General features: G+C 43.5%; 1 protein-coding gene across 3 annotated transcripts in view; it reads right to left on the bottom strand.

The window, feature by feature from the left end:
- The window catches only part of DNAJC7 (DnaJ heat shock protein family (Hsp40) member C7), a 29,577-nt gene extending 15,869 nt beyond the window's left edge, over nt 1-13,708 (bottom strand). The window contains exons 1-5 of one of the 3 annotated variants that reach the window (XM_059147876.1): nt 13,524-13,634; nt 9,447-9,603; nt 1,661-1,749; nt 775-899; nt 279-392 (exon numbers count right to left, since the gene is read on the bottom strand). In XM_059147876.1, coding sequence (XP_059003859.1) covers nt 279-392; nt 775-899; nt 1,661-1,749; nt 9,447-9,475 — 357 coding nt within the window. In that variant the 5' untranslated portion in view covers nt 9,476-9,603; nt 13,524-13,634. Of the gene's footprint in view, nt 1-278; nt 393-774; nt 900-1,660; nt 1,750-4,528; nt 4,552-9,446; nt 9,604-13,523 lie in introns of those variants that run through there. The other 2 variants (XM_059147875.1, XM_059147878.1) reach the window with 2 other exon arrangements.
- Between the last annotated feature and the right edge of the window lie 1,383 nt (nt 13,709-15,091).

Genomic DNA, 15,091 nt, shown 5'->3' with positions numbered 1-15,091 from the left:
ACCTCACTCAAATCCGTTCCTTGCAGCAGCTCTCTGCTCCACAGCCATCTCAGAAACCCTCCATTTTACAAATTTCTAAATTATAAATAATATTTAAAACTTTGTCTACATATAAGAAACTGAGGCTCAGACTACAAGACTTGCCTATAATGACCCAGGTGTGGCAATGCCAGAACTAGGACTAGCTCTCAGTTCTTTTTTTTTTTGAGCTCTCAGTTCTGACTTTCAGGTCACTATACCACATGTCTCTTTCCATATGGACAAGACCAGAACCATACCTCTTGTTGTGCCTGAGCGTTTTTGTGATCCAATTCTAGGGCTCTCTGGAAACTACGACATGCCGCCATGGCATTCCCTAGAGATAGGTGGCACTTGCCCTCTCGCAGATGTCCCTAGAAGAAATGCAAAGAGCGAAGAAAAGGAGCATGATTGGCCAAGCAGAGAGCAACCAACAGCAGCAACAAACACCCACACAAAACCAGCATGGGATGAAAGTGCCAGAGTAGCGGTTCTCATCCAGGGGAGATTCCGCCCTCCACGGGATGGTTAGCAACGTTGGAGACATGTTTGGTTGTCACAGTCGGGGAGAAGGGGTGCTACTTATACCTAGTGGTTAAAGAGATGCTGCTAAATGTCACACAACACACAGGATAGCCCCCCACAACAAAGAATTATCTGGTCCCAAGTGTCTACGGCGTCAAGACGGAGAAGACCTGGGCTAGAGGAACGCAACTGCAGCAACCAGTCCTCCCCAGGGATGGTCACATTACGTACCCGGACAAAACTGTCATCCAACCTCACTGACTGCTGTGCATCCCCAAGAGCTTCCCGGAACTTTCCGAGCATCATCAAAGTGGCGGCTCGATTCCCATAATAGCTAGCATTTTTAGGACACATATCTACAGGAAAGGCAGAAGAAAATAAAATAAGGCTTAGCATGGGTCACTGCTTCAAAAACGCAGGGGCCATCTCCCTTCAGAACTACATCAAGGCAATCAAACTATAATAGGAATGCTGACATACTCTAAAAGGCCATGGCCGAAATTTTGACTACCTGTGCAAAGAGCAGGTTTAATTAAAAAAATAGTTACTTAAAAATAACTTGATAGCTTTAAAGTGCACTGATTATCCTTTAAAGGGGAGGGGCCAGCACATTTATCTTCTTAATGAATTGTATTACAGATAATGAGAGAGAAAAATGAATTTGCATTTGTTGAATTAGGGTTGGAGAGCCTGTAAGCAAGTTAGGTGAGAAACATGCTGACATGGGATTAAAATATGCTGGCAGAGGAGGCATGAAAGTTGTTAAGATCTGATAATTAATATCCGTAAGGGCCATTTTCTTAACCAACTGAGCCACCCAGGTGCCCCTCGTAAGGGCCATTTTCTAACACGGTTAAATGAGCCAGAAATGGCTGAGATGCATGTAGGTGGATCATCTTTTTGCCATATCTAGAATTTCTGGACTTGCCTTTAATTTGTCAAATGAAGAACTACCCATTTATAGGTCATCCCTCATAAGCCAATTAAGTTTGAAAGATTTCACAGAGTAAATTATGAACCCACTAAGCCAAAGGCTACTTTTTCACGAGGCGCTACTTATAATAGAATTTATATTTAGCAAATTTATCTTCCAATATAAGCAGTAAGTCCTTCTCACCTATGGCTTTTGTATAATAGTTATAAGCTTCATTGTAATCTTTCTTGGCATAGTATGCATTTCCTTGTTCCTTGAAAGACTCTGCTTCCCTGAAAAGGAAAGAGAAAGAGGAGCATGTTACACACAAGGACTCACCTCTGTAATCTCATGGGAGCAATCTTTGGTCTAGAGCCTCAAGCATAGTGTGATACTTGAAGGAATTTATAGATTTGTTTGATGCTATTTTTTTTGTCACTTAGATACATTCAAACTAAACAAAGAAAACTCTCATGTTACCTGCCTTTCCTCGCTATTCCTGCCTATAGTCATATCCCCTACAACAAGCAAATTTAGATATCCTCTCACAGAGATGGAAATTTCTAAAGTTTATTTATTTATTAAATAATCTCTACATCCAACATGGGGCTCAAACGCATTACCCTGAGATCAAGAGTTGCATGTTCCTCTGAGCCAGCCAGGTGCCCCTGAATTTTTACATTTATTTCCTTTCCACTGTGTCACTACTGCTGCCTCTTTAGCAAACATAAAAATTCAGTTACAGATCACTCCATTCAGGGGCAATGATTTCTGAATGTGAAATGGGTCACATCCTTAGAGTTCCAATGATTTACTTTCTTGAAAACTGGCTCTTCCATTTGTCACTGAAAGGACAAGCAGAGCAAAAGCAGGTGGCAAAGGAGTTGAAAGCACAGCATTCTGGTATTTAAGATGGAGGACGGAGCTGAGTGACAGCAGAGACCAAGAACTTGGATAACAGGTATAGCCTGCCAGTGTCATGCTCTCATTTGTACCCATCTACTGGTGTTCTGTTTGCCTATCAAATCTATGTGGGTACTTGTGCCCCGCTACCGTTCCTATAGTACCTTGTATAACCACCAAGTGCATAATACTGGAATTTCTGCCCTATTCCAAGATCCATTTTTGAAGCTGTGCCATTAGACAAATTGTACTTTCTGAAAGGAATAATGTTATGTAAGGAGAATTATATTCCAGATCAAGGAATGAGAATCGGGTAAGATATGACTAACAATGTTTTAGAAGAACTAGTAACCCCTACCAAAGATACACCAAATCATTTTAATGACCAAACTGAGTGACGAAGATTAATTCTGTACCCAAGTGATTCCTGCAACATAACTAAATATCTGAGCATTTTTGCTATAAGGAAGAATCTGTTTCTTTTTCTGTCCTCTACACACCCAAAATAGAATCCAGTGCAAGGGACGTAGGGACAGAAGTACCTAATTCTTAACATAGTGATGGTATGGGAGTTTAGAGCTTGATTCTATGGACACTGGCACTGGGAAGATTTGATTTATTTATTTAACGTATTTTAAACTATAAAGTGGCAAAGCCACCCTCTTTTTATTGAGGCAATCTCCCTTTGCCTTCTTCTCCAGTACTGTCCTGGCAAGCCCTACTAACATAAAAAGGCTGCTAGAAGAAAGAAGAAAAATGGGAATGATCTATAAATGTTGACAGATTTGAACTGTGATGGACATAAATCTGTTTGAATAATTTACACCAACTGGTACAATGCTATGAAGCGGCCATTTGCTATTCAAAGTCCTCAAGAAGGATCCCCACAACTGCAAGATTTACGGGACCAACTGCAACCTTTCTACATAGTGTACACCATCCTGCAGTTCTAAATTAAGCAAGGCACTATAAAACTATGAGGAGCCTATCCTTTAAGAGGAGACATGTCAAGAGATCTGAAGAAAGGGCTTCCCCAACACTGGATGTCAGAAGCTGAGTCAGACGACTATGAAGAAATGGAGTGGTAATTCAAAGGAAACATTGGGCCTACAGTGCACCTGAGAAGACCCAGTCTTCTCCTTAGCTGGCTGGTGGCTAAGAATACACAAATCCCTGAGGAAAACCAAGGGTATCTAGGCCCTTGAAAAGACACTGTATTAGCAGTAGAAAGCTTGTTAGTAAAAGGTGAAGCAATCTGCAGAGCTACAGAAAGGTGCCCTTTCTTTCCTAAAACACCAACTTTCATGGAGGCGAGGGACTTCAGCACCAGCTTCTATAAAAACACAAAAAATGATTTCTGTGGAAAGCCAGAAATAATTTCTGAAGCCTGGCACTTTCCATGCGTTATCTTCCTACCAGGTGTTACATTATTCCCATTTCTCAGAGAAGTTAAATAAGGGGTAGAGATTAAAAACTGGCCCAGGGTCAGGATGTCAAGCCACATGTGACAGATTCCAAAGCTTTTGCACTGTCTACCATGCTAAGCTTTCTCTCCAATGCTCATCTCTAGCTATTGCTTAAGACTAAAAATTAATCTCTCCTGCTAAGAACAAGACATGGGCAATGAGTGTGAATTTCTTCAAACTAAGACATAAAATAGCCCCAGCATATAAAATCCAACTCCAGAACTACAATCTGGATTTAAACAAGCTAAATGACATTCCTAACAATTAGTCACAGAGAGAGCAGGGCTCCTTTCTCTTTAAGATGTAAGACCTAGTGAACTGGACTTTGCCTCCCCCAAGAAATGCATTTCATTTTAGTAAATGGTGAGTAGATTCCATTCTAGAGCAAACAAAGCGAGTAATGTAGAGTCAGCCCACAGCAGAAAGAACAAGAAGAATTGTGTTGTGACAAGTTACCATGTTTTTAATCTCACACTGCACAGCATCAGGCCAGAATTAGCTATTCCCACACAACTGCCTCATGAAAAGGACTTATTTTCATAGAAACATGGTTGATTTACAGCTGCCTGAACAATGGGCACTTAGTGCTTTTAGGCTGAATGCTTATTTTTTTGCCTCCAGGTCCAACTCCCAAAGTGGAGTCCCTCCATCGTTTTGAACCTCCCCACCAAATACACGACATGCTTTAACCAATGGGCCTGACCCAGTGAGACCAGCCGAGGAAAAAGTGGATCTTTGGAATCCAGCATGGCAGCAGCAAGAACTGAACAAGGCTGCATCAGGAACAATTCCAGGGTCAAATCCATTCAAGTCCTGCCCTGGGAGTCTGAGAAAGGGCTGAAGCTTGTTCAAGTTGCCCTTACAGCAAAGGGACTGAAGGATGAGATGTCAAAGGCGTGGGACTGGAAAAGAAGGAGAAGAGCCGGTTAACGAGGGAACTGAGGGCAGTCTCGTGCTGGTATCTGTCACTCCACTCACCGCCAGCATCAGCGGATTTGATAACCAAGTGAAGTTACAACACGTAGCTACCAAAACATATCAGCACTGAGAAAGGAAGGACTGGAATTAATTAGGTCCGCCTGGACCAATCAAAAAGAAGAAAGAGGTCCAAAATGGACTAAATGACACTACAGGTTATTTTCTTTTTCTTTTTTTTTTTTTTAAGATTTTTATTTATTTATTTATTTGACAGAGAGAGAGCACAAGTAGGCAGAGAGGCAAGCAGAGAGAGGAGGAAGCAGGCTCCCTGCTGAGCAGAGAGCCCGATGCGGGACTCGATCCCAGGACCCTGAGATCATGACCTGAGCCAAAGGCAGCGGCCTAACCCACTGAGCCACCCAGGCGCCCACTACAGGTTATTTTCTATGGCCACAAAATAAAATTCAGACTAAACCCTGAAATATAATACCACATCAAGATAGACTTGGCCCTAACTGACTACTGGACCTATTAATAGCTACACTACATCTCTAGTACTTTTTCAGATTTCAAAGGCATTCCATGGGCCTCCTGAAGTGGTTACGGCAATCTTCTCTCAGGTCCTTCAACTGAGGAAGAGCCAGTGAAGTATCCGAGGCAGCTGCACAGGTGGCCTAACTCTGACAGTCCCAGATTTTTTCCCACTAGATCCTGTTAGCCAATGTCAAGGTTTCTGGATTGAAACTAATTTATCTAGTTTCCCACCAAATCTCTAAGCAGAATAAGCTTCGTCTCTGACTTGTCAGGAGATGCTGGGAAAGACTCTACCCTCCACCAAACCAGTCCTTTCACTTTGACAGCCAGCAACAAATCCCTGTGAAAAGAGCTACTGAAAGATTTTCAAAAACTTCTATCCTCTTTGGAAGTACCGGGGGGCGGGGGGTGTTCCACCACAACAGAAACACTGCTGGAGGGCCTGGGCGGCCTTCTCTCTGACAGAAACAGGTAAGGAGACTACATTCCACTCCTGATCTGCTTTGCTGTTTTAAGATGTATTTCTTTTTTTGGAAATAACTTCGTCAATCAGAAAACTGCAGCCTGACACCTGCTCTTCTACACTACACATGTTAAAAATCTGTATATCCTCTGATCATGCAATTATATTCTCTCTCCCCCAATGCAGCACTCATTCATCACTGACGCTAATCACTCCAACGAACAGTGCCAAAGGAACCATTTGGTATCACACCGGTCTTAGCAAGGCTCAGCATCATGTGACCAATTCAGACGACTTGGGCTTATGATGACCAGTCAACTCTGCACGTTTATAGCTCAGCTAAATTAAACATACATTCAAACACCACACTTCACATTGCAATGGGACCCCAATTAGATGCCCTATAAAAATCTCCATTTTCTTTCTCAATACTTCCAAGTTTAATGGTAAAGCAAGATCTTCACCTTCGACCAACTGGTTTATCTTTTAGCAATGAGAGAGTTAAGAGAATTTTATTCATCAGCTTTCATGAATGCAGGGTTCACTGGGTGGCAGTTTTGGAAAATGCCCTCAATATGACTGAGTTCTCTTTGGAAATGCTTCACATTTCATGTATTTATGAATTATTAAAATGGGGATGAGATGCTTCAGTATTTGTACAGTGTCACTTTAAGGTTTATTACCTCTGTGCATTAAAAAAAAAAAAAAAAAAAAAGTGCAGCGCCTAGGTGGTTCAGTCTGTTAACTGTCTGACTTTGGCTGAGGTATGATCCCAGGGTCCCGGGATGGAGCTCTGGCCCTGGGTTCCCTGCTCAGCAGGGAGCCTGCTTCTCTTGCTGCTTCTGCTATCAAATAAATAAATAAAATCTTTAAAAAAAAAAAAAAAAAAAGGGACTAGAACAGTTCACTATTCTGTAACATCTGCAACTTAGGAAATGTGGATTAGATTTTTTTTTTACGAGAAAAACACACCTGACTGTTTTTACTTATTTCAAGTATTTGGCTAGAATAATATATTTTTGATAAAGCTCAGGTTTTCTTCTTCTTATTTTTTTTTTTTAAGATTTTATTTATTTGACAGATCACAAGTAGACAGAGAGGTGGGCAGAGAGGGGTGGGGGGAGAAGCAGGCTCCCTGCTGAGCAGAGAGCCCGGTTGCTGCAGGGCTTGATCCCAAGACCCTGAGATCAGGACCTGGGCTGAAGGCAGAGGTTTAACCTACCGAGACACCCAGGCGCCCCAAGTTCAGCTCTACTAATAGCCATTAATAATACTTTAAATCAAGGTGCGCCTGGGTGGCTCAGTTGTTAAGTGTCTGCCTTCAGCTCAGGTCAAAATCCCAGGGTCCTAGGATCGAGCCCCACATCGGACAGGAAGCCTGCTTCTCCCTCTCCCACTCCCCTTGCTTGTATTCTCTCTCCCGCTGTCTCTCTCTGTCAAATAAATATATAAAATCTTAAAAAAAACAAAACAAAAAAACTTTAAATCAAAAGAGATACAGAAGCTTGAATGAGATTTTTTTTTCTCTTTTTTGCATTTTCTTGATGTATTCGGCTAGTTTTGATGTGGAAGAAAAATCTAACTGCTAAAAATACAACTCAGGACAAGATGATTTCTTTTGTTAAAGCACAGAGCTTTTGGAGACCATTCTACTGGCAGGAAGAATCTTAGAAAAAGCTACCTATTAACAATAACACTTTATACTGTCCCTAAGTCAAATATCCTTTAGGCATTCTTACCATATTTACTACTTCCAAAATGTCACCTTCACTCTGTGACTGTTGCACCCATTTCTCTTATTCAGTCAAGTATACTAGTTGTTCTTCGATCTAGAAACATCCTCCACCCTTTAGAATTTACGGGATCTTGGCCAGTCTCAGAGTAGAAATTCCTTCCTCCTTCCCACAGACCAAAACCTCTTGTCCCCAAAGGCATGTCAGAGGGCCTGTTTCATGTTGTACTCTCTCTGACCTCCATGAGAGAATAAGTAAAAGGAGCCCGGGAGCCTTTTATTCCATCTTACCAAACACATACTATTCTTTCTTCGTTTTCTAACTAGTCTACGGATGAAATGACAAGTTTGATCTATATAGGTAGGTGGAGCAATTCCACAGACTCCGCCCCTGCTGAATGCAAGGTGCTATATACTGGGTATGAATGAAGGCTTCAAAATGGTCCAGAGAAAACAGAGGGTGGGTTCTCCACCAGGTGGTAAAGTGAGCTACCCACCTTCCTTTACCTTTGCTTTGGAATAAACAGCTTCTATTTTCATTTTAAAGCACAATTAAAATACCCATCCTTCTCCCCAAAACAGGGGAGGAGACGAAGATGAAGAAAACTCATTAACATACCAGTTCCAGTTGTTCTCTTTCTGGACATTCAGTGGTGGTGGTGGTGGGGATATGCCTCAACAGGGGCAGAGCCAGAAAGGACCAAGGGGAGTCACAGATAACAGTCTACACAAGGCAGTAGCACTCTCTACTGCTCAAGTAGGGAAGGACACCAGGCAACACACTGGAGTTGGCAATGTCTTACTCCGTGTGGGGGGAAAAAAGCAATCAACTAATCAATTGATCCAGACAGAAACCCTATTGTTGCCCACAGAAAAATATTCCCATGAAACAGCTGACTCAACCACAATATATTTATGCTAGTTCCTTAAATGGGAGGTGTCACAAGCTGGCATCTACCTAACCTTTACTCCAGGGGAGAGGAGACCCAACCATAATGCTGGCTCTGAGAAACTTCTCAGAAGCCAATCTGAGGACACAAGTCCTGGCCTCTCAGCAACAGTCAGTCTTATTTTGATAACATACCCCCAAACCCACCATTTTCTATCCCTTGGTTCCCTATTCTGTGAGATCTCCTACTACCCTCACTGGGACATTAGCACCCAACAAAAATCTAGAACTAAGGAACTATAATTAAGAAAAAGGCTGCTTTCTGAGTTTTGGGGGGAGGGAGGGGTGGAAGTGGGAACCAGAGTGGGGAAGTCTAGATTGTCAACTGGTATGTGGCTTCTAAAGTTCTCACAAAAAATACTAAAATAAAGTTATCTTGGTTCCTTACTTTAACAGGTGATTGACTATCTTGGAGCAAACTGTCAGAGGAAGAACTTGCAGGACAAAAACTCCCAAGAAGAGAAAAATGTTGCTTGCCTCATATACCCTCCCCAAAAGCCTAATAATAGAATCAAAAGAGATGGTTAACACTTTGCTTATCTGACAATCTGGTCTCCCCACAAAAATGAGACACAGAATATTAGGGGTCAGAATTAGACTCTGAAAGTCAAATATTCCTCTTCATATTTTCTTTCTTTCTTTCTTTTTTTTAGATTTTATTTATTTATTTGACAGAGATCACAAGGAGGCAGAAAGGCAGGCATAGAGAGAGGGGGAAGCAGGCTCCCTGCTGAGCAGAGAGCCATGTGGGGCTCGATCCCAGAACCCTGGGCTCATGACCCAAGCCAAAGGCAGAGGCTTTAACCCACTGAGCCACCCAGGTGCCCCTCCTCTTCATATTTCATTCTCAAAAGTCTCAAACACTCACACCTCTGCCAATGGTGGGATAAAACACAGGAACTGCTATTTTGATTTAGATGGAGAAGGAAAAAAATTTTCAGTCCAATAAAATGAATAGACATTGAGATAACTTGTGCAATGAATCCTGTTCTTACTGCTGAAATTCAGAGAGTTTAAAAGAATACCTGGAACGACCTCTAAGTAACTTCCACATCACTCAGCACTGAAGAAAAGGGACCAAACATTAGTGGAGTAAGGGAGAAATGGGCTCTCAGAGGGACTGTGCATCAGACCAAGGCACCTAGGTAGCCGCTGACCATTGTTCTCCAATCTTCTAAAGTCCTAGAGAAAAAAAAAACCAAAGGCAAGTGCCCAGTACTCAGCTTTTAAAAACTTTTAAAATACTAGCTTCAATGACTACACTCATCCCTGATTGGCTAGAATGTTCAATAAGCCTGGGTTTTAAGCCAATCAGATTTCTGGTCGTTGGGAATGGACTAGACACTAGAGCAACTGCCATTTGACTTGGCTCAATTTGGTTTCTGGTTCTGGTCAGTATGCGGACCTGAATTAAAGCAGCAAGGACAGAGAGACTCTTCCTCTGTACTCTACCTTAACTCCAGTTATCATTTAACAACTTTTTAAAAGATGTTTAAGTAATCTCTGCACCCAACGTGGGGCTGGAACTCACAACCACAAGAACAAGAGTCATATGCTCTATCAACTGAGCCAGCCAGGCTCCCCTGATTTAATAATTTCGCCACTTGTTAACATCACTTGTTCAATTAATTAATCAAGTTCAATCCTGGTATTCAGGATTCTGTATTTCTAGCTTTATCCTTTCCTTAGCCATGACTTATTTGTCCCACCTCCCACTTCTCCACCTCTGACCCCACATTTAAAGTATACCAAAATGAAAATGAAGGGTGAAAGCAGTGTTTTCACTGATTTGAATTTAAGGTCAGAGATAATATCCCCTTCAGCTTGTGGGCTTACTGAAATGTTTAGCTGCCTACCCTGGAACTTCAAGAGAAGATTTAGAGAGACAAATCCCTAAAAATTTAAAACAGGAAGAAGAGCTGAGGAAGGCATCCCCAACAAGCTCTTCAGTTATGGCCATGAGCTCCAAAATGTCCAAGGAAGCTGTAGTAAATAAAAAGCAACTGCAGAAGACCCTGGGTTCAGGGTTCAGTGCTTCCCACCACCAACATGAAGAGAGAAATAAAAGACAAACTCTATACAGAGTTTAGATACCTGGATACTGAGAAAGGACCTAATGTTCTTGCTTGAGTCCACCATGAAAACAGACACAGAGATAATCAGATCAAGGAATCCGATAAGTATGTTCTATTTCCTAAATCTACAGCTTCCATTGGTTCCTTTAGACCCTATTATCCAGTCACGCTGGGTACATGCTGAGACACAGAAGTGTTTCCTCTATTGATGAGCAACTTAAAATCCTTCGATTTTACCATAATAAAGACTACCTACAGACACCTCCCTAGCCCAGGAAATGTGACCAGAGAGCCTTCACTGGAAACAGGAATTCATTTATCAGATAAAGCAGTCAGCAACTTCCCAGAAAAGTGAAATTAAATTAAATTGGAAATTTATTGAAATTAAATTAAATTAGCTGAATTGTAAAACCTCTGAAATTTAGCTCTCTGGCTCCCCAAGTAGCTTTCTCTATTCTGGTGGGCAAAGAGAAATAAATAATCTTCATGTTCAGAACCCTGATCTATTTTGGAGTGCCAACTAATACATCTTTTATTTTAGCCTCTCAGCTGCTATGGGGGGAAAAGAACTTTGTCAGAATGACAGCCAAAAAAAAAAGAAGAAAAACAAAGTCAATTTCTTTTCTCTCTAGAGACACTAAAGCTAATGAAATAAAACATTTAGCCATTTAAAATGCTGCAACTGAGTCCCCATGTCTTGAAAGCTCTTCTCACTTTGCCCCCTGTGGGACTGTAACAATTTAGCAGCAGCAGCATGCCCTTGAGCCAAGATGCAAGGAAGGAAGGACTCCTTGTTGGACTGCACAAAAACAACCCAAGAGACCCATCATCTCCTGTGTCCCCAAGTGAACTAGTAGCAGGACTGTAACAAGAGACACAAACTTGGCCAAATGACTAAAGGGCATCTGTAAGGGATGTCCCTATCCCATGCCCTGCTACTTCCCTTGGTAGCAGGGAAGTAGGATTACAGGATGCCAGAAAAATGTAAAACCACCTTCCTCCCGAACTTCTACATCATCACACAATTTTCAGCACTGGAAAAGCATACATAAACAAGGCTTTTTCCTATTAACAAGAGCCTAGTGTTTACTCTCCTAAGAATGCCTTATATGACAGGAAGTAAAAATGTGATTTTTATTTCACTATATTTTCCTTTTGATTTGCTCACCTAAGTTGTATAAAATAAATATCTATGTCTTATTATAACTAAAAGAGATCTATATAAATATGTATTATGTATAAGTCTATTTAACAGAGATATATTTTTTCATATTTAAATTTACAGTACTTTTCCTCAGTGGTAGATAAAACAACTATGTATTTTACACTCAAGGACATCTTAAATTCTACGAAATAAGGCAGTTAACCTAAGTCAACACCCCTCCTTATTCTGCTGTACTGTTACCAAATACTGTATTATTGTGTGATGTGGTCATGTTACAGCATCACCTATTTTCCATTTCTTAATACAACTTCAGGTTCATTTACTATAACTTCTGTTGTTTCTTTGTTTAAAAAAGGACCTGCTTTAGATAGAGGACTTTGAAGTAAAACTCCAATTAGGCACAAAGATCTATACTAAGTAGGAGAAGTTTTTTTTTTTTTTTCAAATTACTACATATAGCCCAAGTCCCTATTTATAGCACAAAAAACACCCCCACTGAACTCTTTATAATACCAAGTAAATTCCTGCAATTAATGTAAGCTCTGTCTGTGGGGGGTTGGGATGGGGGTTGTTTCCCATTTGGTAGTTCCTTACTGATGCTTAATTTGAAACACGTGAGAAGAACTAGGTGCGATGTGAAAACTCAAAACTAGGAACAGACTAGACTCTGGTATCCTGCCTTCTCTGATTATCCCTGGGGCTTACTCACACTTTGTCAAGCCTCTCAGTTCTCAACAGATCTCGGGACACAGGGCGCAGTAAACTACCCTGAAGCTTGGTTACTATTCATTCCGCCATAGTGAGTACCTCCTGTATTTCTAACTTGGATAGTAAAAAATTCTCAAGAATCCTGGTTTCCAATCTCATGAAGCCAGACTGAAGCCATACAGGGTTTCATACAAAGACATGAAAGATGAAGGAAGGAGACTGAGGGACTTGTAGTGAATTAATCTGCAGCTGATAGGAAAGGGCTCCGGGCTTTCCGAACCTTTTCCTTAATTCTTCAGGATTAGGACAAGTATAACTACCCACAATCGTGTCCCAACGCACTTCCAACAGCCTGCCTTAGCTGTAGCCAGAATCCAGAGTGTTCTCGAAAACCACTCACTCAGCAGCTCCCTTGGCTAGTCCAGACTGGCAATCTCGAGCCACTGCGGCTGCTCAGCAGTGCGAACAGGGTCCAAACCGTTGCCTTCGTCTTTTGCTGTTTAACTTAAGCACAGCCCTGGGAAGAATGAGGATCTTCCCCCGGAAGGACGGAGAGGCAGGAGTTTGACGTGCAGAGCACGAGAGAAGGCCCTCACTCTTCTTCCTTCTTTCTCCCTCATCTCCGACTTCCGGGGTACGGGTAAGGGACACCAGGTCAATAATGGAGACACACTCGGACCCAGCCTAGTGGTCGCTGGGGTACATTACTGAGCAGTGGGGGTGAGAACAGGAGGCGAAGAGAACAAGGGCTTTGAAGATGCAAAGTGCTGGCAGACAACAATGCACAGAAGTTAACAAGAGAAGGGGGGCTGGGGGGCGATGTAAGGAAGTCGTCATCGTCGCCGCGTCCCCCACCCCACAACAGACCTCTGAGATTCCCCTAAAAGACCCGGTCTCTACAATAAAGGCGACGTTCCTCCTGGCTGGAGAACAAGGCTGTACCTCCGCTCCCCAACCAGGCGGAAGCAGGAGGGGAGAGCCGACCTCCGGGAGCCCCCCTTCAGGGGGTCTATCCCGACTTATCTCAAATGGGGGGGGGTCGGGTCGCGGAGGGCGGGGCATCGCCTCAACACGGGTCGCATCATGGCAGGGACGGGTTTCCCGGGGTCATGGAGCTGAAGCTCGCTCCTTCCACTCCCCCGCTACCCGGTTACCTCTTCGCTTCCTCGTCGTCGTGCAGCTCTGGCTCGGTCGCCGCCATTACCACATCGCACTCCGCGGCAGCCGCCATCTTACCGCCGGGACCAGAGAGGCGGGTGGGAGGCAGGCGGTGAAGAGCACTTCCGGCTGGAGCATCGAGCAGCTCAGCAGCGCTGCGCCCAGAGAGGCCCCCTCGGGCCCGTCTACCAGCGAGAGGCTCTGCTTGGGGCCAGAGCGGCCTCCCGCCCCCGGAGGTCCACGGTGGTCTCCGCGCTGGGGCGGGGACCCAGGGACCGTTCCTGTGCGTAGGGGGCGCCACTTTATCCGTGGGTCGGAAGTGGGGGGGATAAGGAGGGTGATGCCTCTCTAGGCCTGAGTTGTCCTCAGTATGCTGAAAGCTTCGTTGCCATAGCAACTTGCAATCGTAGAGCGTCTCCCGTAAGGTGCAGGAGAGTCTAAGTTGGGTTGAGGACTCGATGACCCAGGACTCCGGAGTGTGTCCACAGCTTCCTTCCAGGAAAGGCAAGAAGACACACTTTGAGCCCAGGTCCCTCAGCTTTCATCGGCCCTTGGAAGCCCTGCCCAACCAAGCCAGGGGAACGCAGGGCGTCTTCACCCCGCGCCTTTCATCCCCTCTGGATCTCCAAGCAACAACTGGTTCATCACCCTAATGACGCTAACCCTTTTATGAGGCTGCTTTCATGTCAACTGCCTGGGAGTGCCATCTCAGCATTAAGTCTAGGGAGGGTGGCACGGCGCCCCAGACCCTGCCCTGGAGTTTATAAGGCAGCTCGCAGGGTGAGGTCCCTGCTCCATAGTGTCCCCAGTACTCTCACCCTTTATAGAAACACCCTGCTCAGCACCCTTGTCTTGCCGAATGCAATCTGGACTGGGAACTCAGACAGGGCAAGCACACAGCTTAATCACCTTTGTAGTACCTCCCTCACCCAAACCAATAGTTTTTGTGGGTTTGAATTAAACTAGAGTTTCCTGAGGTTAAATTAGGGGAGTTTGAGGTTAAAATTTTAGAGTTAAGAGGAACTAAAATAAGAAGGGGGCAAGTGAATTTAAAAAGGATGGACTCCTTTCCTCCATTCTTCCCTAGTATGTGCATTCTTAGGCTTCTTCCAAGGTCCTGCTTATCACAGAGCTATAAGGGGGCAGAAACCACACCCACCACTGGGCAGGGAAGGATGGGAAAGCACAGTGGGTGGGAAGAGAGAAGTCATTCAGCCAGCCAGTCATTCACTAGCTTCTCCAAAGTGCCTATTTTGTGCTGGTTTGGGACGGCACAGTCTCACAGACCACTTGCCCTGTCTTCCAGTGGCTCACAGTCTACCATCTATTGCAGGAAGCCAACCTGTTTTTAGACTATCTTCCTCCTGTATTCTTTGTATCTAAGCCAACTCATTTACTCTCGTAATTTTAGCTGTAGATGACACTGAACTCTGTTGATATCTCTAACCTAGACTTCTCATTTGTGAATTCTAGATCTCTATATCCAATTATCTGCTGGGTCTCTTGGGTGTTTCACAAACCCTGGAGACATAATATATTTAAGTTGAACGTGTCATTCTCTCTC

Source organism: Mustela lutreola, chromosome 15 (assembly GCF_030435805.1).
Source record: "Mustela lutreola isolate mMusLut2 chromosome 15, mMusLut2.pri, whole genome shotgun sequence".
Lineage (NCBI taxonomy): Eukaryota > Metazoa > Chordata > Mammalia > Carnivora > Mustelidae > Mustela > Mustela lutreola.
Note: the sequence above shows the minus strand (reverse complement) of the source record. Positions and strands in the feature narration are given on the sequence as shown.